Source organism: Suillus subaureus, assembly GCF_016647635.1.
Source record: "Suillus subaureus strain MN1 chromosome Unknown BJ212scaffold_5, whole genome shotgun sequence".
NCBI lineage: Eukaryota > Fungi > Basidiomycota > Agaricomycetes > Boletales > Suillaceae > Suillus > Suillus subaureus.
The window spans coordinates 1,698,360-1,716,188 of record NW_024538561.1 but is presented as its reverse complement, the minus strand read 5'-3'; the positions used below and the strand labels follow the sequence as shown (position 1 = coordinate 1,716,188).

Here is a 17,829-nt window from a genome sequence, read left to right as displayed (position 1 = left end):
CTGAAATTGATCCTGACGGTGACAGTAACACGTCTTCAACGACGCGTACGTCGGTCACAGCGCACGTGGAGAGCTTCACCAACAAGAACATCATACTACTACTAGGAACATCGGCAGGCAAGCCATGGCGCCTCCACTATCCCCCAGACCACTTCCTAGCATCTTGTTCATATCCCTAATACCAGTTGCTTCATGGTTTGTTGTTCGTCCTTTGCTAGACCCCGTGCCTCCATTGCCAGCCTTATGGGCATCTGTTGGGTTCTCTATATTTGCATTCGTTGCCACGCTTTACCTGGTCCCTGCACTTGGACCAACATTCGTGAAAGCCAACTTGAAAGGGAAAGATCTTTTGAAGGTTTACTCTGATCCTATGTTCGTGCCCTTGAACGAGCACAAGGTCGAAAGCTGACTTGCATCTTAAGACCAGAAAGTCAAGGCCTCGTCTGCGCGTCAATATATATCCTGCTATTAATCTTGTTTATTCCTTTCTCGTTCTCCACCTCCATCGCAAGCCTTTCTGGCGGAGGAAGCAAGATCGAAGGCTTGCTGGGCGCTGCGTCTCTACATCATCAGGTTAGTACCCCCTCAGTGTTGAAAGAATCTCTGTGTAATGAGCAGTAAAGTTATCTGTATATCTGTCATCATTGCTATCGCTCTTGATAGCAACTCTGTTGGGGTTCCTCGACGATGTGTTCGATATCCGATGGAGGCATAAGCTGCCTATCCCGCTTATTGCTGCTATACCGCTCTTGATGGTCTACTATGCGGAAGGAGGGAATACTCATGTAGTCGTACCTATTCCTCTTCGGCCATTCCTTGGCCTTCTTGTAAACCTAGGTTTGTAATTTTCATTGTATCATCGATCATGATGTTCTCAACATTCCTTCAGGTCCCTTGTATTATCTCTACATGTCACTCCTTTCGACATTTACGACTAACAGCATCAACATTCTCGCTGGGATCAATGGCTCCGAAGTCAGCCAAGCGTTGATCATCGCAATTTCTGTTATCATTAACGATCTTCTATACATGCCCTGGCCATTTGACTTCCGTATACCCGTGCACCTTCTCGGCAATCAAATTGAAGTCGAAGTCGGTGGGGCCTGGCATGCAGGAATGGCCTATGGAAGTATCGAACTTGTTGACAGACATCTCTTTAGTCTGTACTTCATGCTTCCTCTCGTGGGTGTATGTCTTGGATTTATGTATCATAACTGGTGAGTTCGAATGATCCAAAGTCCTCGAATGGCTATTTATCATTACCCATAGGTATCCTGCGCGTGCGTTTCCCGGAGACACGCTCTGTTATGCTACTGGAATGGCCTTCTCCGTGGTCGGAATACAGGCACACTTCTCCAAGACCCTACTCCTGTTCTTTATTCCTCAGATTTTCAACTTTTTGCTCTCATGCCCACAGCTCTTCGGTATCGTGCCGTGTCCTCGGCATCGCGTTCCAAGGTTCTACCATCATCTTTGAGATACAGTCCGTCATTGACTAACGTATGATATCCCTTTAGATTCGTTTCTGATACCAATCTGCTGCACCCTTCAAAAACCGTCTTTGAAAAACGGCCTCCTACGAAGCTCGCGTCTCTTACCCTGCGTATATTTGCCACACTCGGCCTCACAGAGCTGACTATGGACCCAACCAACGGAATTGTCCTTGAAGCCACCAATCTGACGATCCTCAATTTCCTTCTCTTGCGTCTGGGTCCTATGAACGAGAAGAAGCTCGTTCAGGTACTCATGTGTACTCAGGTGTGCAGGTCTAGCACATCCCTGTTCGCCAAATTACTGACGCTGGCACCTCCTCCCTGAATTCTTTCCTGACAGATCGCGGGCAGTGTCTTTGCTTTTACTATACGCTACGGTTTAGCTGGCCTCGTCTATGATGGCGACAGGCGGTGATGATGCATATGCCATCAACAGCAACATGAATAATACTTAATTTAGACAAACACAAGCCTGGCTTTACTGTCGTGGGGCACAACCTATAGTGGACCTCAGGGTCCTCCTGGCCATGGCGGCTTCACGGTGGCACCGCAAACAGCCCGTACCAGTGATATGCGGAGGCTTTCGGACGGTGAAGAACCTGCTGGAGGAGATGAGGGGGGGGGGTATCTTGGTTACTTAGATCACCACGTTATATATCATGATATTAAACCTACTCAATGACAGTTTCTTTCGCGAGTTTATTTACTGTTTGAACAACAAGCGAAGAAAAATAAACTGTCAGAGATAGGCGGGAGGTGTCGGAGTAAACTGAGTGTGTACTGAGCCGCCGAAGTTGTTGTTCATCGGCATTGTTCGGCGTGTGACGTGTAACAGGTGTCAATCAAACAGATTTAAGTTTTTAGGATTAGATTTGGCTTTAATGAGTGCCCTGAATGAGCAAGCTTCAGTAGACCTTGTCATGTCGGCCGAATCATTGCTCTGCTACACCAGAGGGTACATGTGGCTCGCGGGGCAACAGCTTCGAGCGGGGTCGCTCCCGCTGAAAGTCCGTATAACGCCGCCTGTGTACCCCGTGTTTCCGGACATAGAGCGTAATCACGAGCGAACATTCAAGCCTAGTACAATTTCGCTCCATAGTACCGTTGTCATCGGTAGTGTTGGAGTTATGATTTGGATCAATTTAGATCAAGTGCTGTTGGCGGAATCACATGTCTCATCCGTACCTCGCCGCTGAGCTTACTGACCCATTGAATAGATTCACCTTTTAACGACAGTTTCATATTCCTGTCACCTTCAATCATCCTCCCAGTATTACTGTCATGGCAAACGCTGAGCGCGCCGCTTTCCAGGTTGAGGTCGCTGAGGTCGAACGGTGGTTCCAGGTGAGCCCCTAAACTGCAAGAAGTGAGTTGCGGTATTGAGCAATGTCGATCATGAAGAGCCCACGTTTCGCCAGAGTGAAGCGGCCATATACCGCTGCTCAGGTCGTCGCGAAGCGGGGTAGCATTCCAATCAAATATCCTTCCGAGATTCAAGGAAAGAAGCTCTTCGCCCTGCTCTCCGAGCATGCCAAGAATGGTACACCATCACACACATATGGGGCGTAAGTGACCTCCGCAAGATACTTCTGTGTGACGGGATTAATGGAACGTGTATAGCCTAGACCCTGTACAGGTTACCCAGATGGCCAAGTACCTTGAGACAATTTATGTTTCTGGTTGGCAATCCTCTAGCACGGCTTCGTCTACCAACGAACCCGGCCCCGATCTTGCTGGTACGCACATTCCTTCGGCGATAACGTAGCTTCCTTAACTTGCATCCAGATTACCCCTCGAATACGGTTCCTAACAAGGTTGAGCACCTATTCATGGCACAGCTCTTCCATGACCGTAAGCAACGCGAAGCTCGTTCGAATATGTCCGAAGCAGAGCTTGCTGCGACACCGTTCATTGACTATCTCCGTCCACTCGTTGCCGATGCTGATACTGGACATGGTGGCCTCACTGCGATTATGAAGCTTACAAAGATGTTCGTCGAAAAAGGCACGGCTGGTGTTCATATCGAGGATCAAGCACCTGGCACAAAAAAATGCGGACACATGGCAGGTAAGGTTCTTGTGCCCATATCTGAGCATATCAACCGCCTCGTTGCCATTCGACTTCAATACGACATCATGGGTGTAGAGAATTTGGTCATTGCACGGACCGATTCAGAAGCCGCTACCCTGATTACCTCAAACATTGACGACCGTGACCACCCCTTCATTTTCGGCTCCACAAATCCGGATCTTCCCCCTCTTGTGAACGTTATGACAGATGCCGAGAATGCCGGAAAGTCTGGTGATGGTTTGCAGGCGGTTGAGGACGCTTGGATTGCGTCTGCGAACTTGCAGTTGTTCTCTGAGACCTTGGCTAATGCCCTGTCCGCACAAGGTGCATCGAAGGCTACCACGGATCGATTCATCTCCCGTGTTGCGCACTCGTCATACCCTCAAGCAGTGGTCATTGCACAGAGAGAGTTTGGTCTCAAGTCCGTACCCTACTGGAACTGGGATACACCTCGGACCCGGGAAGGGTTCTATCGCTACCAAGGTGGCACCCAGTGTGCGATCAAACGGTCTATTGAGTACGCACCATACGCCGATGCCCTTTGGATGGAAACAAAGAAACCGATCTTGGCCCAAGCCCAGGAGTTCGCTCGCGGGGTCCATGCTGCACGCCCAGGTCACTGGTTGGCATATAACCTCAGCCCTTCATTCAACTGGGAAGCCGCTGGTTTGAATAGCCAGGATATGAAAAATTTTGTCTGGGAGCTGGGCAAACTTGGCTTCGTCTGGCAATTTATCACGGTTAGTACTTAAACGAACAATCAACTAACGCTTAACTGACTTTGATCTCCTTGTCAGCTCGGCGGCTTGCACTCCAATGCATACATAAGCGACCTTTTTGCTCGCTCATATGCGAAGGAAGGTATGAAAGCGTACGTGGAGATTGTCCAGAGCAAAGAGCGGGAGATTAGCTGTGATGTCTTGACGCATCAAAAGGTTTGCCACTACGAGCTCATGCGTACGCCCTGAAGCTAATGCTTGAACAGTGGAGTGGCGCTGATTACGCCGATAATCTCATAAAGACTGTGACCGGTGGTGTATCGTCTACAGCAGCCATGGGCAAGGGTGTCACCGAGGACCAGTTCAAGGCTAAACTGTGATCTACGGCACTCACGATCATCTTAGATTGATCTTAAAAGACATTCTACAAATACATCAGAATTAACATCTGTATTGTTGTCCGGAACCATTCCACGTCAGCTGTAGTTTTATATTTTTTACCAGTAGAACACAAGTACTTGCTGGATTATGCACTTCTTATCGGCAGTTGCCGATCGCTCTCATCGAATGCTACAGCTTCAAGTTCGACTTACAATTGAAAGCCAAACCTACGGGACGCGTCAGAAGAATCGATCATCGTGATGAGCTCTGAAGATCGTGTACAAGTGGCTGCTTCCTTCATCCTCCAATCGCCTCCAGGAGAGATCAATGACGTCTTGAACGGTGCCTAGCACTTAGTACCTTGTCTCTCCATGCAACGCTGACTTCTGGTCCATTCCGTGCAGATGTTCGCGTCATCGTAGATGATGACGCGGGATTAGAGGAAGGCATCCTTCCTGCCCTTCGGGAATATAACATCGCGCAGTTCACAACGGTCGAAGTGCCAGGTGAACACCATCAGGTCAGTATCTGGTTCAACGCGTCGAGATGCCGTTATTCATTGGATCTTGCTCTAGACAATAGTTAGCGAATTTGCGCGTGTACCCGGCACCGAAGAAGAACGCTATCTAGACCCACGATCTAAAACCTCTTTTGTTTTCAACCACTTGACTCTAGTGAGTCCTCACTTTCAGTCACGAGCGGTGGTCACCAATGGTGTTAGTAGGAAGCCACAGATCCTCAGTCGGAGGAGCCTTCAGAGGCTGAGCCTCAGCGGTCAGTGGATCAACCGTTATGCATCGATGTGCATTGTATTTATCAAAGATCAGTGTTGCGTTGGAATCTGCTGCTCTGTCGTACTTGAGCTCACACTATCACGATGGAGTTGCTACCGTGCTAGCTATGTCGACCACCCAATTCGCTGTTCAGATCGTCTCCAATAAATACAATCCATCAAATTACTGGTTCGTTCATTATCACATATCGCGTATGTCAAACTAAATCATCTCTGCAGGGCTGGTAGATGGCGCTCGCACTACGAAATAGACTTAGAGAGTAGGACCATACAGGGAAGAGTCCTCGTTAATGTTCACTACTACGAACAAGGAAATGTAAGATTCGTCGCAGGATACAAACTCATTGGCCTGACGTTTGGTATAGGTCCAACTCAGTACATCGAATGACTCGTCAATATCAATACCAGCTGCTGTATCATCGTCATCTCCTGTATCATCGGCATCCAAAATATTTGCATTGATCGAGGCTGAAGAGTCGCGATGCCAGACATCCCTGAATGATGCATATCATGAGATGGGAGAGAAGGCGTTCAAAGGGTTGAGGCGCGCCCTGCCCCTGACGCGACAAAAGATAGACTGGGATAAAGTGAGTTTATTATTATGATGGTCATTGTCCCGACTGAATTTGTCTAGACTATGGGATATAAATTGGGCGCTGAACTTACTGCTAGCAATCGTGCCTTTGGCGCCCAACCTCGATAGTGGTCACATCAGCAGTTGACTTATGTCGTCCGGTTTCGAGGGATACCTCTTGGTTTCACTTGTCTGTAGTTGTATTCTGTGGAAATGAAAACCCATTTCACTGAAATGACGCATATATCTAACTTGCAATTTAACAAATATATTAGTGCGTATGTTAACAGCCCCACTCGCACATAGTATCATCTTTTACTTCGGATGGTGTACCACGCCAGATGGCAGGAGCGCGGTGCACACAGCATTGTAAGGGGGTCCCGCCGCGGTCGTCGTAGCACAGCCAATGAGTGAGCTTGTATATGTCGAGGACAGTGTACTGTCTCTATCTCAAAAAAAAACTACAAAGCCATATTTCTCATGTACAAGTGGTACGCACGGACGACGCTCATTGTCATAAAGGATCCACATGCTTCGACGACCAACCTGTTTGTGATCTTGGCGTTGTGCTAGCCGGTACCGGCTTGCGTGATTCCAACACGTTAGACGTCAGATGAAAATGACAGGTGGCATATGCAATTTTCAAGCTTACACGAATAAATACAACTTCTATACCACAAACTCCACGCAACTGCAAGGTGTGAGATACCAAGCAATTAACGAGGCGCACATAGACAATAGTTGATGCACCGAATTCCCATTGTTTTTCAGAATGCCGGCATCGCCTCCTGCTGCCCGATCAAACTTGCCCGAGATCTGTGTGAATACCTCGGATGCAACGCTCATATGCAAAATACTTGCGTGTAAGGTGGTGAAACGAGGGATAGGTGACGACAAATCTTGTTCAGGGGTAGCGTGATTCCTGAACGTGATGCTTTTACCGAGGAACTCGGGGTGTATTGATTTTGTCGCCAACTTTCTTGGCTATGTACTCGTTGTCTCGCTGGAGCGCTGATTAATATGAGGCATTGCGAGAACGAAAGCCTACAGGTTCTCCTCCGCCTGTTCAAAGTATACTGTCAGATTATCGAAGGCAGTGTGGACACTATAATAGAGGGTCATGCCATTGGAAGAATCGTCTACAAGCCTTTCCATATTTCTAATAGTAGTTGCGGATATTCTTGAGTAACGACGAATAATATCCCACGTTGCAAGCTGAAGCATGTATCTGCGTGATCCAACTTGATGGATCAGAAGTAATGCTGGCCTGGCAGAAAAATCCGTACCCGGCACTGATGACCCGTTTCAGGATGTGCGTGGCGTGCAAGGTTGTCAAAACCTGATTGCTATCGGCGGGCATCTGTTCTTTATCCCACATACCGCTAACAGTATGCCTATAGCCGTCTCGCCAATTGACCTATTGGAAATCACTATAACGCCAAAAGCCATTTTTTCTACCAATAAAACGCACATAGCTCTTACATAAATCCACTACGTCGTTGAAAATTGGCAGTTGTAACACTGATCGAGATGTTGTCAGAAGTCGGCGTGGCTTGGTTGGGGATCTAGCTGTGACCACCAAGGAGGATATCGCGTTGGTATGCATGACAGATATTGGCTTCGAAGTTTCAATATACAGTGGCCGTAGGAGATACATAAACCAAGTCCAGGCGAGGCCAACTTACTTGTGGATTTCCGGACAGTGCAGAAATAGCAGTGTAAAACTCGGAGCTTTCGCCACCCGTTTCACGCGCATTCCTCAGCATCGCGTCTAGAACCCTTCATGTGTCCATGTCTTGTACGCTTGGTGGAGTTTTGATTCATCTTTCTTGCCTTGTCGCTAGCTGCTCTATTGTTTGTCGAGCCCGCATAAGTCGCCTTGGATATTCGAGCATTTTGCGTGGCTACATTCACATCTCTGTTGAAGAAAATTGACGACAGATTCAGGTTTGCTGAGGTCGCTTAAGTCGCTGAAGTTGCTCGTGTTTCGTGAATGAGCTATTTGACATAATGTGATGTAGCAGGCGAGTGCTCCGAAAGTACTGTAAAGCGCGTAGTATAGTGGGCTTTGTTACTAGTCGGTGGCTCTATTGTTTGGGAAAAGACTTGGATTGGGTTCGGGACCACTGAGTTCATAGTTTACATAACAAGTCCCATGTCTTGCAACCGCTGTTCACAGTCCAGCAGCACACCCGCCAACTTTCTTTTACGGTGCAGAAACTGCCACAAATACTGGCATCATAGTAAGTGATTGGTTGCTTGTGACGACAGAACATCTGATAGGAAACATACTCGTCGTTTTATTTGTCCTTAGGATGTCACCCCCCTCCTCTCGAAAGCGATGAACTCATTCAGCTCGTCTGCTCCCAAAATGCAGGCGATCGTGACAATGGCCTCGATGGTTGGATATGCAAACGTTGTAGTAAGAAGAAGAATCAGGCAGCTGAAACCAGCAGCAAAACTGCGGCTCAATCGCTGAGACCAAGACCGGACGACAACCAACAGCCACCACCCTCCGTTCAGGTGCAAGAATCGCTGGGGCTTGTACTTCCGAAGGACAAGGGAAAAATCGATCCGAACGTTGCAACTCGCGGCAGTGGGCCAGCAGGACTCAGTATCGAAACAACCACCCATATACTCCATACCGCTGAACGCACACGACACAATGACCACGGCAGTCAGCACCAACAACATCAGGACAATCATACAGATAGTCAGATGAGAAATATAGGTGCTGAAGACCTACGCTCCGCGATTTTGCGCTCTGACCGTCTACGTTTTCCAGATAATCATAAACTTCCGACAACTACAGTTAAAAGGCTCCAAGTGAAACGTGTGCTCCAAGAGCAACACCTTGATGGTCCTAGAGCGGACCGTGACTATCCTCATAAAACGAAGCTCTATCTAGATCAGCCCGCTATGCCCCCCAAGTACGCCCGTGCTCCAGATGGAAAGAAGGTCGTCTCGTCCGGGTACCCACCAGGAGTGGAGCAGCCTAAAGAAGAAAACCGTTTAAATCCTTCACTCATAGAAAAACCTGTCGCAAGAAAAGAAGATACGCCTCCCTCTCGCTCTGTTACTTTGTTCTCCGAAAGGGTTTGCTCTCCATTCACTTCACTGCCTGTTAAAGAAGAGGAACATATTCACTATGATTCGGTGGTGAAGAGTCCTGGGGGAAACGGGCAGGAAGTGGGTACTCATACAGATACTCCTTCAGGAACCCCCGTTGAACATGGCGACGTCCACATGAAGGATGACAGTGATGATCTCTACGGACCTCCTGTCCCACAGGATAATGGCTCTACTCCTGTTCTATCCAGTTCGAGACCGTTTAACGAGCAGCAAGGAGGTTCCGTGATGCGGGAAGGTTGCCAGACGATTCAGCGACAAGGAGTTTTTCAATCGCACCATCAACTCGAAGGCCAGAGCAGCCTCAAGGTCGGACATACGTTTAGATTGCAAACAGTTCTTTCCTGACGTAATTCAACAGCAAACACCAAAGGCAGAAACACAACCATTGTTGGGCCCTGATTGGTTGAAAGCTCGATACTCGGTTGCCGATGATCCATGGCGCTGTCTTTGCGATCCACGGCGCCGAATGCATGGTGTCAGTAATAGATGCAAGAAACCTACAGCTAAGTTTCTTGGTGATCCGGTGCAATCAGTGGCGACAACGGATAGAGAACTACTCGGTTTTTTTTTCTGCCGCGACTGGATTCAGCAGACACAAGCCAGTATTTAATACCCCCATGATTGGAATCCAGATAATCGACACATTACCAGTACTGGTAACATGAATAACTTCATACAACTTCATACACGTAATAGTTCTCGTATACAGTTGTACTAATGGTCTAATATAAATCAATTGGCTACCGCTATAATGTCCCTGTTCGAACGCTGCTGCAAGATATTGTTTACTTCTTCCCATAGCCTACGATAATACCGACTTTCAGGCAACGTGTCCAAAGGATACTGCCACGCACTGATTTTCTTCAGGCAGGGAAAGATACTGGACAGGGCACATGCGACATCTTGTGGATTGGCCAATCTCGAATCTCCTAAGCTTAGGCGGGTCACTGCCAAATTACGAACCAGAGCTGTGTCCTGCCGTGAGAACAGGGACGTTGTGGGACAGGGAAGAAATAGATCTAGGGCATTCAAGACTATCGCAATTTGATAGAGCCTCGGGCACAGAGTGCACAGCGATTGGAGACCGCGGACAGTGATCAATGGTCTAGGCTGAGAAGCGGACAGATGCCAGCCACGCCCCTCATTGAGGCAAAAGACCTCAAGTTCTGGCCAGGAGCTTGCCATTGCTGTAAGGTCCGAGTCACCCAGAGAAAATGACAGGCACACGCCCAGATCAAAAATTCGTAGTTTGGTGAAAGCGAAAAGTGGTTTGAATACGTCCGCTGTGATAATCTTTGAGTTGGGAAGAAATTGGGAGACTCCGAATGTAGCATTTGAAAGGCTGTCTTGCACTTTAATAGAACGCATTGCGCTGCATTCATTGTGACTGGAATAAAGTGTGCTAAAACACTCTGTTAAGGAAGCAGTGGTCGGTGCTTCAGAGATGTCGAAGACAACTGACTGCAAAGGCCTGCATCCAGGTTCCAAGAAGGATGTGATAATTGGGATACTAAATGCACGAAGATGCAGATTGCGCAGGTTGCAGAACCACAAGCAATCAGCACATTCTTTGGCTGCCCTGGAACTATGAGGTGCTGAGCTTCTGCGGTCGCTTGACACCCACGAAGGGATACCCAAGCTTAACGTCACGAGTGACTTGAGTTGAGATAGGTGCAGAATATCTGCTTCGCTGATGGTCGATGACTTGCATTCTAAGGCAGTGAGACGAGGCAGCCGACAAATCGTCCGAACGGCAGAGGGACCCTCGTCTTCTGATAAGGATATGACAGGGTGCTTGCTTATTGACATGCTATGGAGGTTGGGGCAGAGTTTTGGCAGTATAGTTAGGAAGGGAAAGTTGGGAGGTTTATGGAAAAAGAAATCCAGCTCGAGCGACTCCAGGGTAGGACTTAGGAAAAGTCGGATATACACATAACGTGATTGATCAGTGTCAGTCCATGACAGTCGACGGAGGGAGGGAAACAACGAGGTCGTGATGTCCATCATGCTCAATAATCGTAGTTGTTCTGTAAGGGCGATTTGGGAGTGGGTATCTGAACATGTCAGAGCGGGACATGATAGTTTACGGACACGGGACGCAGCGCGCTGGAAGGATGCGGATGGTACTGATATGTGCGGGTCCTTGGAGGATTAAGTCAGCCAACAAGGTATCTATTATTCAAGTGTTCGCGCACATTTGGTATCCTTGGTTTTATATATTGGAGCAAGGGCCTTGCGTCTGGCAATTCAGACCATAAGAAGTCCAATGCCAGAGGTGATAGGAAATGACATGTCCGAGCGACAGCATTAAGCTGACTGTATGGTGCGTCTGCTTCTCGTAGCGCGGCAAGTATGTTCAGCAGGATTTCATCAACTAGCAACGCGTGATGCATGGTAGATATGGGAGGGAAGATGTGAGTGTGGCTCCTGAGGCGCTGAGCAAGAGCAGGGAGTTGACAAATATAATAGATGACAGATCACTACCGATTAATCGCCTCGTGCAAAGATAGGCACTTATTTGCAGAGGTGATGGTTCGTTATCGAGGGTGATGAGGCTTCAGCGAAACAAAAAGCTTTGTACTGGAAGGATTCTATGATATACTGTCATTCATGCCATGAGACAGTTTGGCATGGGAGGTCGTGAGAAGTAGAAGGCTGGGATGATAATTCATTGGCGGAGCTACCGTGGAACTATTGTCTTGCCGTCCAAGACGTGCAGGGACATGAGCCGTGTGGCAAAGCCCAGAATTCAATGTTGCCGAGGCCTGGCGCTATCATCCGAGGGACGTCCGTGAATGACTCCTTATCAATTATTCCATACAGCCTAGTAAGGTAGAAGATATCGTATGAGTGTTCTCAAATGAATGCGATGAAACCTTGACCTGAAACGGCTGACTTTTAGACACAAGTCTAGAAATGATCGTGGCGCTAGCTGAAATCCTTTTGTGTTCTCCATTAATATAGACCAAATATGTCGCACACTCAGAGCAAGAGTTCGTGTGTGGACATGGGGATATTTGTGTAACAGCGTTGAGATCCCGGCTGCAAGTGGGCCAATGCGCTCCGCAGAAGAAAGTTCCGAGAAGGTAGCACGTGTCGGAACCTGAGATTGTGACTCGAGTTCGCTTTAAGTTAAAGTAAGAGGTCGAGACCTGGGCCTGATAGCATTCAACTAGACGAGAATGACTCACTGCGATGTTTACCGCCGTAAGAAGTGCAGTGCAGCGCCATGCTCACATGTACGGATCATGAACTATTTCCCTGCTTCGGGAAGCGCATCAACGGCACAAATACTATCGCAAACGGCGGTGATCTGAAAAGTTTTTTTGAAGAATTTCTGGACCTGCCGCATCTGAAGTCTAGGATGCAGCCGAGCAGAGTTTACATACAGCTGCATGATTTTGCTTTGGAAAATAGAGACCGAGCTCCCAAGCTGCGGCTACTGACTCAGATATGTACTACCTTACCGCGAAAGGTTGGCCGGTACAAAATGCTGTTGGGACTTGAAGCGGTGCGTGGCAATCAAGGCGGCTTGTGCTACCGAAACCCGGACAGGCATCAGAATTCAGAAATCCGATCCTATGAAAATATAGCGGTTAAGATGAAATTGACCGTTGCTTAAAGGAGCTCACATACCTTGCCAAGCTTCAACACGGTCAAATCTGAGTCTAGGCAATTGCGGAGCCACCAACTCACTCCGGGTTTACAAGTTGAGCGAAGCCGAAATGAGAAAACTAGCGCGGCACGGAGGCAATAGTAATGTATGTGTGTTTTGGTTTTCGAGTTGTTTCGGGTCCCGTTAAAGTAAGTAACGTCTTCAGGTGAACATGTAGTAATACTTGTATACTAGCGGGCCAGGGTTCTTGAATCATATGGTTTCCTTAAAGCGATGTGCCAATCTAGATCCTAGTACGTCAAGAGAAGACGGCGGACTCGCCAGACAATCAATTGGAGGTATGGGCAATACAATAAACTGATGCGCCGGCTGCAGGGCTGTAATGATGAGATTGGCAGATTCGTGCAAATGATAGTGACTAGTAGCTCAAGCTACTTGATATTAGCAAACAACGTTAACGATTGGTAGCAATTAATTAGTGCAACTGTAAGCTTAATAGTACTCTTGACTTGCGACCCCTCGTAGCATCATACGACCCCCCTCTTCTCCTTTGTCTTTATGACATGACGATCGTCGACGGAAACAGCGAGAATGATCTTATTCGCTTGTTCAACAGTGTCCAAGAACTTTCTGAACAGCTTACGCAGAACCGTTCTATATCAATTTCGCTCCATGCCTCAGCTGGTGCTATAAAGGTTCTGCCTCCTTTGAGTAAAGTCAGAAAGCCTCGATTGATAGAACCATAGAATCAAGCGGCACATACACAAACCGGATTTGTCCTTCGCAGGTGGGAGCATGAATGTTGAGCGGTATTCGTAGATTGGACTGACCATGCCGTAGGTTCAATCTCGACAAGGTTCAAGGTTTGTCCTACTCATTGCTGACATATATTTACTGGACTGATTCTTTCCTTGAACGCAGATGCGTACGACGGAGAACTAGAGCGCATGAACACCTCTCTCGCAGCTGAGAATCAGACGCTGCAGCACGACAATAAACAGCTCGGTGCGCTCATTCGGGAGTATGAGCAGACACTCGAAAGCGTAATGAGTGCATTCCGCACAAGAGCTGTACGTGTACATATTCACGGCATGGCAGCTCATTGATAACCAACGAAAATATGACCTCTTTCTTCCCTCGCCTCGATCCGCCGCCCTATGTACATGTGTTACCCGCGGTAATTAATCTGCAGCGTGACGTCCAAGAACACGAACTCGCTCTCATTCGCGAATACGAATCCAAGCTTATTGCCAGGGAGTCGGAAGGCCTTCTCCGTGCACTGTCGGCTAGTACTGCCCAATCCGCGGCTCTCGGGCGGATATCAAATACACTTCGCCATCTCATGCGCGTACTGAATGGCGAGGATACCGAAGTTGCTGAGACTCCTTCGCCTGAAGCAAAGCAAGGCGATGCGGAGGAGTTTGATTTCGAAGAAAAAAAGGATTGGTCTCTTGAGAGGGACTGTGAGCTCGCCCGGTTGGAACGAGAAAACTCTGTATTGCGGAGAATGCTGGGGATGGAGGTACATGAGATCGAGGCTGACACTAAATGGAATGTCACAGATTATGCAGTAGACAACTCGCGCCTGCTCGGACCGCGTCCTGGATCAATCAAGCATCCTCTTCAGCCCCTGCAGCCACAAAAGAAAATACTAGGTGGTGCACCGGGCACGGTGGGACCGTACGGAACGTACAAGAAGGGCAAATCAGGCTGAACAGAGCGTGAGGCTTTTCTCTCATGAACTGGATATCTGTTGACTGTCGCTTCTTCAGACTATCCACTTTCTTCGTTTCATTACTTGTGGACTTTTGTACATTCATACCATGGTGCAACGGCAGGATACTCCTAATTCTTCGATGCGTTTCCGCGCAAGAGCTATATCGAGCTGGATGACACATCATCATACGAGCAATAGGGTATTTGAAATTTTGTGTCCAGCTCAGACTTGGCCCGAATATCACTAGATCTCACTTGGTGATATCGACCAGAATTGGTTTCCGGCTATGCTCTCATTCGTATTTCTGCTATGCAGCTCCAAAACAGAAGAGGGTTCGAATGGTTTATGCCTTGTAAACCTGGGGCAGTCGTAATCACGTGAGCGCTGTGGGTGGACTCCTGATCCATGCATGACCACGCTGACCAGTCTACGTCCTTGAGAAAGAGAATGATTTTACTGTGTCACTTGACGTGTCTGATAGGCCCTTCCAGTGCCACTTGAGGATTTTGTGGTGCATAGCATCCCCACAAACGCCGCCTCGAGACTCGAGTTACCGCCCTTCCATCACACTGAGTGATGCTCCAACTCCGACTTACATGCACTCAGATGAGGCTGTGCTATCATTTGCTGAAGGCTATATATACCTAATCTGCATGTCAATGAGCTGATTCTCCAATACTCGGCTCTCCCATGGCAACAACTTCTTCCAAACCGACAGAACACCGTGACTATTGGGATCCAACAAGTCTTCTTTCATGTGATGCGCTGCCGAATCCCCAGGATGACCTTGGCTTCCTCATATCTGACACGACGTCCACCACTGAGACTGGAACCGAACTCTACGACCGTAGTCCGACAAGCCGCACATACGCCCTTGTTGGAATGGTGTGTTCTGGTGTCATCAGCTGCTGTTGTATCATTGTAGGCATTGCCATTATGGCCACTGACAAAGAAGACGGCGTGATGGCTGGAATGGCGGTAATGCTGAGCAGCCAACTGCAGAGAGAGATGATAGCCCTGGTGCTAAGCTTAATTGTCACTTTATGCACCGAATCCACTGGGTTCGTACATGGCATCTCACTACGCTCTGCACTTGCCTCAGAATCTCGGCTCCGTTTCAACTCCAATCTGCGTCTTCTGACTGCAGCTCGTGGATGGAGAAACCCTAACGGAGCGCTGTTTAATGGCATCATGGCTATCCTCCTTATTGTATCCTACAGCTCGGCCTCGCTCGTTACGTTATCTGACGACTCAGCCTTTGAGATGAGATCTGGTCAGGTTGTCTATCCCTCTAGCATCTGGGGGTTGCCTCTCCTGCTATTGGGTATCGCACTCTTTCTCCAGGTGGTGATCGCATGGTTAGGCATGCGGGCTGTTAAGATATTGACATGGAGCTCCTCATCTTTCCACTTGGCCGCTGCTCTGTTCCACCACACAAAATTGATCCCGGTACCTTTCCGGTGCATGCGTGCGGTGTCCGACCTAGATGTGCTCGTAGGTCCAGCGAAACCGTCGGACACACAGCCCTCGGCGTGGCATGCCCACCCTAGCATCCGAAAAGTTATCATGTCTCTTTGGGGCCTCGTTGCAGCATATGCTGGGTGGGCTACGCTGGCCATGTACTTCTACGATAAGTATGAAAGCAACTACCCCGTCAAGATGACCTCAAAATCGTGGTCGTTCTTCCCTAGTGACCATTTTTCTAATGCGGTGATCTACGGGATGCCGCTTTCTGGGAATGGACCATGGTGGATTTTGTGCCTTGCCAATGTGGCAGGTTTCCAGGGACCGTTGACATTTGGGCTGCATTGCTCGGAGCTCATCGTGGATGTCATTCGGGATGAAAGACATTGGAGATGCGCTAGTGGAACAAAAGGACTTAAGGTCAGCGACGAACCCGTTGAAGTCGGCTTTCGCCAATCCGCTCTGTCTTATACTTTTCGTGACGAAACCTGTGCTACGTGAGTTTATCGCACTCAGCTTTTGGTCAATGTTCTTGAACGACATTATGTACGATATAGATTGGATGTTTGGGCTTGCATTCAAATCGCAAACCGGTACCTATGCACAGACACTCGGAGTCGCATTCTATATGCACACAATCCAGGTTCGCGCTCATAGTCTAGGTACTTGCAACCACTACAGATCCTCACACTTATGTAGATCTGGAACTTGTGCATAGCATTATTCGTATTTGCCTGTTTCTTTACTCTTGTCTCATTACGCCAACCGCACGGCCCCCAGCCAGCTGCATATGGCCACCTCCAGACACTCGCAAACCTCGTGGATGAGTGGTCGCCTGTGATGTGGTGGGGTCACAAGGAGGACGAAATTCCGTACTGTCACGCTGGTAGAGTGTTTGTATGACCACGAGGATAGTGCATTGACGTTTTCAAATAGGGACGAGTGATCACTCGCTGCCGGCTGTGAAAATGGACTGCATTTATGCTGGCTCTAGGCCTAATATATCTATCGCGTGAGACGTCCTTACTTTGAAAAGACATTCACTAACTATCATTTGTGAACAGAGATAAGTCCATGCCACTCAGGTCGGCGACGCATGGACGGCGCGTATGGCCAGCCACGCCGTTAAACGAGACGTGTTTGCGATTTTGATACTGTCAAACTGTCGTGTTGGAAGGTTCGAGTCGACATTTCACATTGGGAATACTTTGACGAACCACATTCAAGTGGACTCCGCTTCGAATAGATGCCAAATCGCTGCGGTTTGCAGTGGTAGAGGATAAACAACGTTACGGCGGTAGCTTGGAAGGTTGCGCTTACTTGGATTGAACGTATGCCCAGGAGTAAGGACAGACCATAAATTCTGTTCATCACAATTGTTCGAGATCCCCAACGTATCGTATCATATTTAGACTCAGACGTCTCTTGCTTTAGACATATTTATGACGCTAGGTAGTCTTCAGAGTTGGCTTTGGAATATTTTCTTGCACCGATATAAGTACCATTGCCAGGAGGATCGCAGTTACTCGTCACTCCTTGAAGATCGCTCGAGTAGGTCTGCAATGCTCACCCTTCTCTCCGTTCCAACGGAAACGTGACATTCTTTTACAAAGTACTGGCCGCTCTACATCTCGATGACTCCGACCCTATCCAATGTTGACTGCAGAATAAATAAAAATAGTATTTAGTTTGTTGGGCTGGTTTGGGAAGCCTGCGTTGTCCTGGGCCGCCGGATCCATTGTGTGAAGCATCCTTGGTGAGCCACATTTCGATCAACTCATTAGCATCGAAGACTCTGCTAATGGGTTGAAGTCCATCATATGTAATTTATACTTCATGACACCCGTCATAGGGAATGCCTGTACAACAG

General features: G+C 48.2%; 9 protein-coding genes across 9 annotated transcripts; 6 read left to right on the top strand and 3 right to left on the bottom strand.

Annotated features, from left to right (window-relative positions):
* Positions 1-9: 9 nt before the first annotated feature.
* Positions 10-2,263, top strand: BJ212DRAFT_1331619 (glycosyl transferase family 4-domain-containing protein). Its single transcript, XM_041334774.1, has 8 exons — positions 10-372; positions 423-573; positions 624-837; positions 890-1,217; positions 1,270-1,458; positions 1,518-1,758; positions 1,834-2,117; positions 2,166-2,263. The coding sequence occupies exons 1-7, from the start codon at positions 125-127 to the stop codon at positions 1,906-1,908; spliced, it is 1,446 nt and encodes a 481-aa protein (XP_041197355.1). The 5' UTR covers positions 10-124; the 3' UTR covers positions 1,909-2,117; positions 2,166-2,263.
* Positions 2,264-2,378: 115 nt separating this feature from the next.
* BJ212DRAFT_1331615 (isocitrate lyase) lies at positions 2,379-4,828 on the top strand. Its single transcript, XM_041334773.1, has 6 exons — positions 2,379-2,837; positions 2,895-3,058; positions 3,114-3,229; positions 3,279-4,303; positions 4,361-4,498; positions 4,549-4,828. The coding sequence occupies exons 1-6, from the start codon at positions 2,775-2,777 to the stop codon at positions 4,660-4,662; spliced, it is 1,620 nt and encodes a 539-aa protein (XP_041197354.1). The 5' UTR covers positions 2,379-2,774; the 3' UTR covers positions 4,663-4,828.
* Positions 4,527-6,306, top strand: BJ212DRAFT_839708 (F-actin capping protein alpha subunit). Its single transcript, XM_041344179.1, has 8 exons — positions 4,527-5,005; positions 5,068-5,183; positions 5,239-5,337; positions 5,388-5,437; positions 5,491-5,625; positions 5,676-5,772; positions 5,822-6,043; positions 6,091-6,306. The coding sequence occupies exons 1-8, from the start codon at positions 4,924-4,926 to the stop codon at positions 6,157-6,159; spliced, it is 870 nt and encodes a 289-aa protein (XP_041197353.1). The 5' UTR covers positions 4,527-4,923; the 3' UTR covers positions 6,160-6,306.
* Positions 6,307-6,975: 669 nt separating this feature from the next.
* On the bottom strand, positions 6,976-7,521 carry BJ212DRAFT_839720 (uncharacterized protein). The gene is made up of 2 exons (XM_041344180.1): positions 7,317-7,521; positions 6,976-7,258 (listed from the first exon to the last, which is right to left on the bottom strand). Exons 1-2 carry the CDS (start codon positions 7,406-7,408, stop codon positions 7,075-7,077), a joined length of 276 nt encoding a protein of 91 aa, XP_041197352.1. The 5' UTR covers positions 7,409-7,521; the 3' UTR covers positions 6,976-7,074.
* A 632-nt stretch (positions 7,522-8,153) lies between these two features.
* Positions 8,154-9,882, top strand: BJ212DRAFT_1331594 (uncharacterized protein). Its single transcript, XM_041334772.1, has 5 exons — positions 8,154-8,273; positions 8,345-8,761; positions 8,816-9,379; positions 9,425-9,468; positions 9,521-9,882. Exons 1-5 carry the CDS (start codon positions 8,186-8,188, stop codon positions 9,770-9,772), a joined length of 1,365 nt encoding a protein of 454 aa, XP_041197351.1. The 5' UTR covers positions 8,154-8,185; the 3' UTR covers positions 9,773-9,882.
* A 12-nt stretch (positions 9,883-9,894) lies between these two features.
* Positions 9,895-11,555, bottom strand: BJ212DRAFT_1477347 (uncharacterized protein; the record flags this gene model as incomplete). The annotated part of the gene is made up of 2 exons (XM_041339533.1): positions 9,895-11,304; positions 11,358-11,555. The coding sequence occupies 2 exons, from the start codon at positions 11,553-11,555 to the stop codon at positions 9,895-9,897; spliced, it is 1,608 nt and encodes a 535-aa protein (XP_041197350.1).
* Positions 11,556-13,283: 1,728 nt separating this feature from the next.
* BJ212DRAFT_839530 (uncharacterized protein) lies at positions 13,284-14,641 on the top strand. Its single transcript, XM_041344178.1, has 6 exons — positions 13,284-13,473; positions 13,525-13,565; positions 13,619-13,641; positions 13,700-13,848; positions 13,971-14,499; positions 14,551-14,641. The coding sequence occupies exons 1-5, from the start codon at positions 13,342-13,344 to the stop codon at positions 14,490-14,492; spliced, it is 867 nt and encodes a 288-aa protein (XP_041197349.1). The 5' UTR covers positions 13,284-13,341; the 3' UTR covers positions 14,493-14,499; positions 14,551-14,641.
* A 1,219-nt stretch (positions 14,642-15,860) lies between these two features.
* BJ212DRAFT_1264057 (uncharacterized protein) lies at positions 15,861-16,862 on the top strand (the record flags this gene model as incomplete). Its single annotated transcript, XM_041330396.1, has 4 exons — positions 15,861-16,114; positions 16,187-16,400; positions 16,462-16,602; positions 16,659-16,862. The coding sequence occupies 4 exons, from the start codon at positions 15,861-15,863 to the stop codon at positions 16,860-16,862; spliced, it is 813 nt and encodes a 270-aa protein (XP_041197348.1).
* BJ212DRAFT_1331577 (uncharacterized protein) lies at positions 16,824-17,625 on the bottom strand. Its single transcript, XM_041334771.1, has 2 exons — positions 17,187-17,625; positions 16,824-17,136 (listed from the first exon to the last, which is right to left on the bottom strand). The coding sequence occupies exons 1-2, from the start codon at positions 17,328-17,330 to the stop codon at positions 17,041-17,043; spliced, it is 240 nt and encodes a 79-aa protein (XP_041197347.1). The 5' UTR covers positions 17,331-17,625; the 3' UTR covers positions 16,824-17,040.
* Between the last annotated feature and the right edge of the window lie 204 nt (positions 17,626-17,829).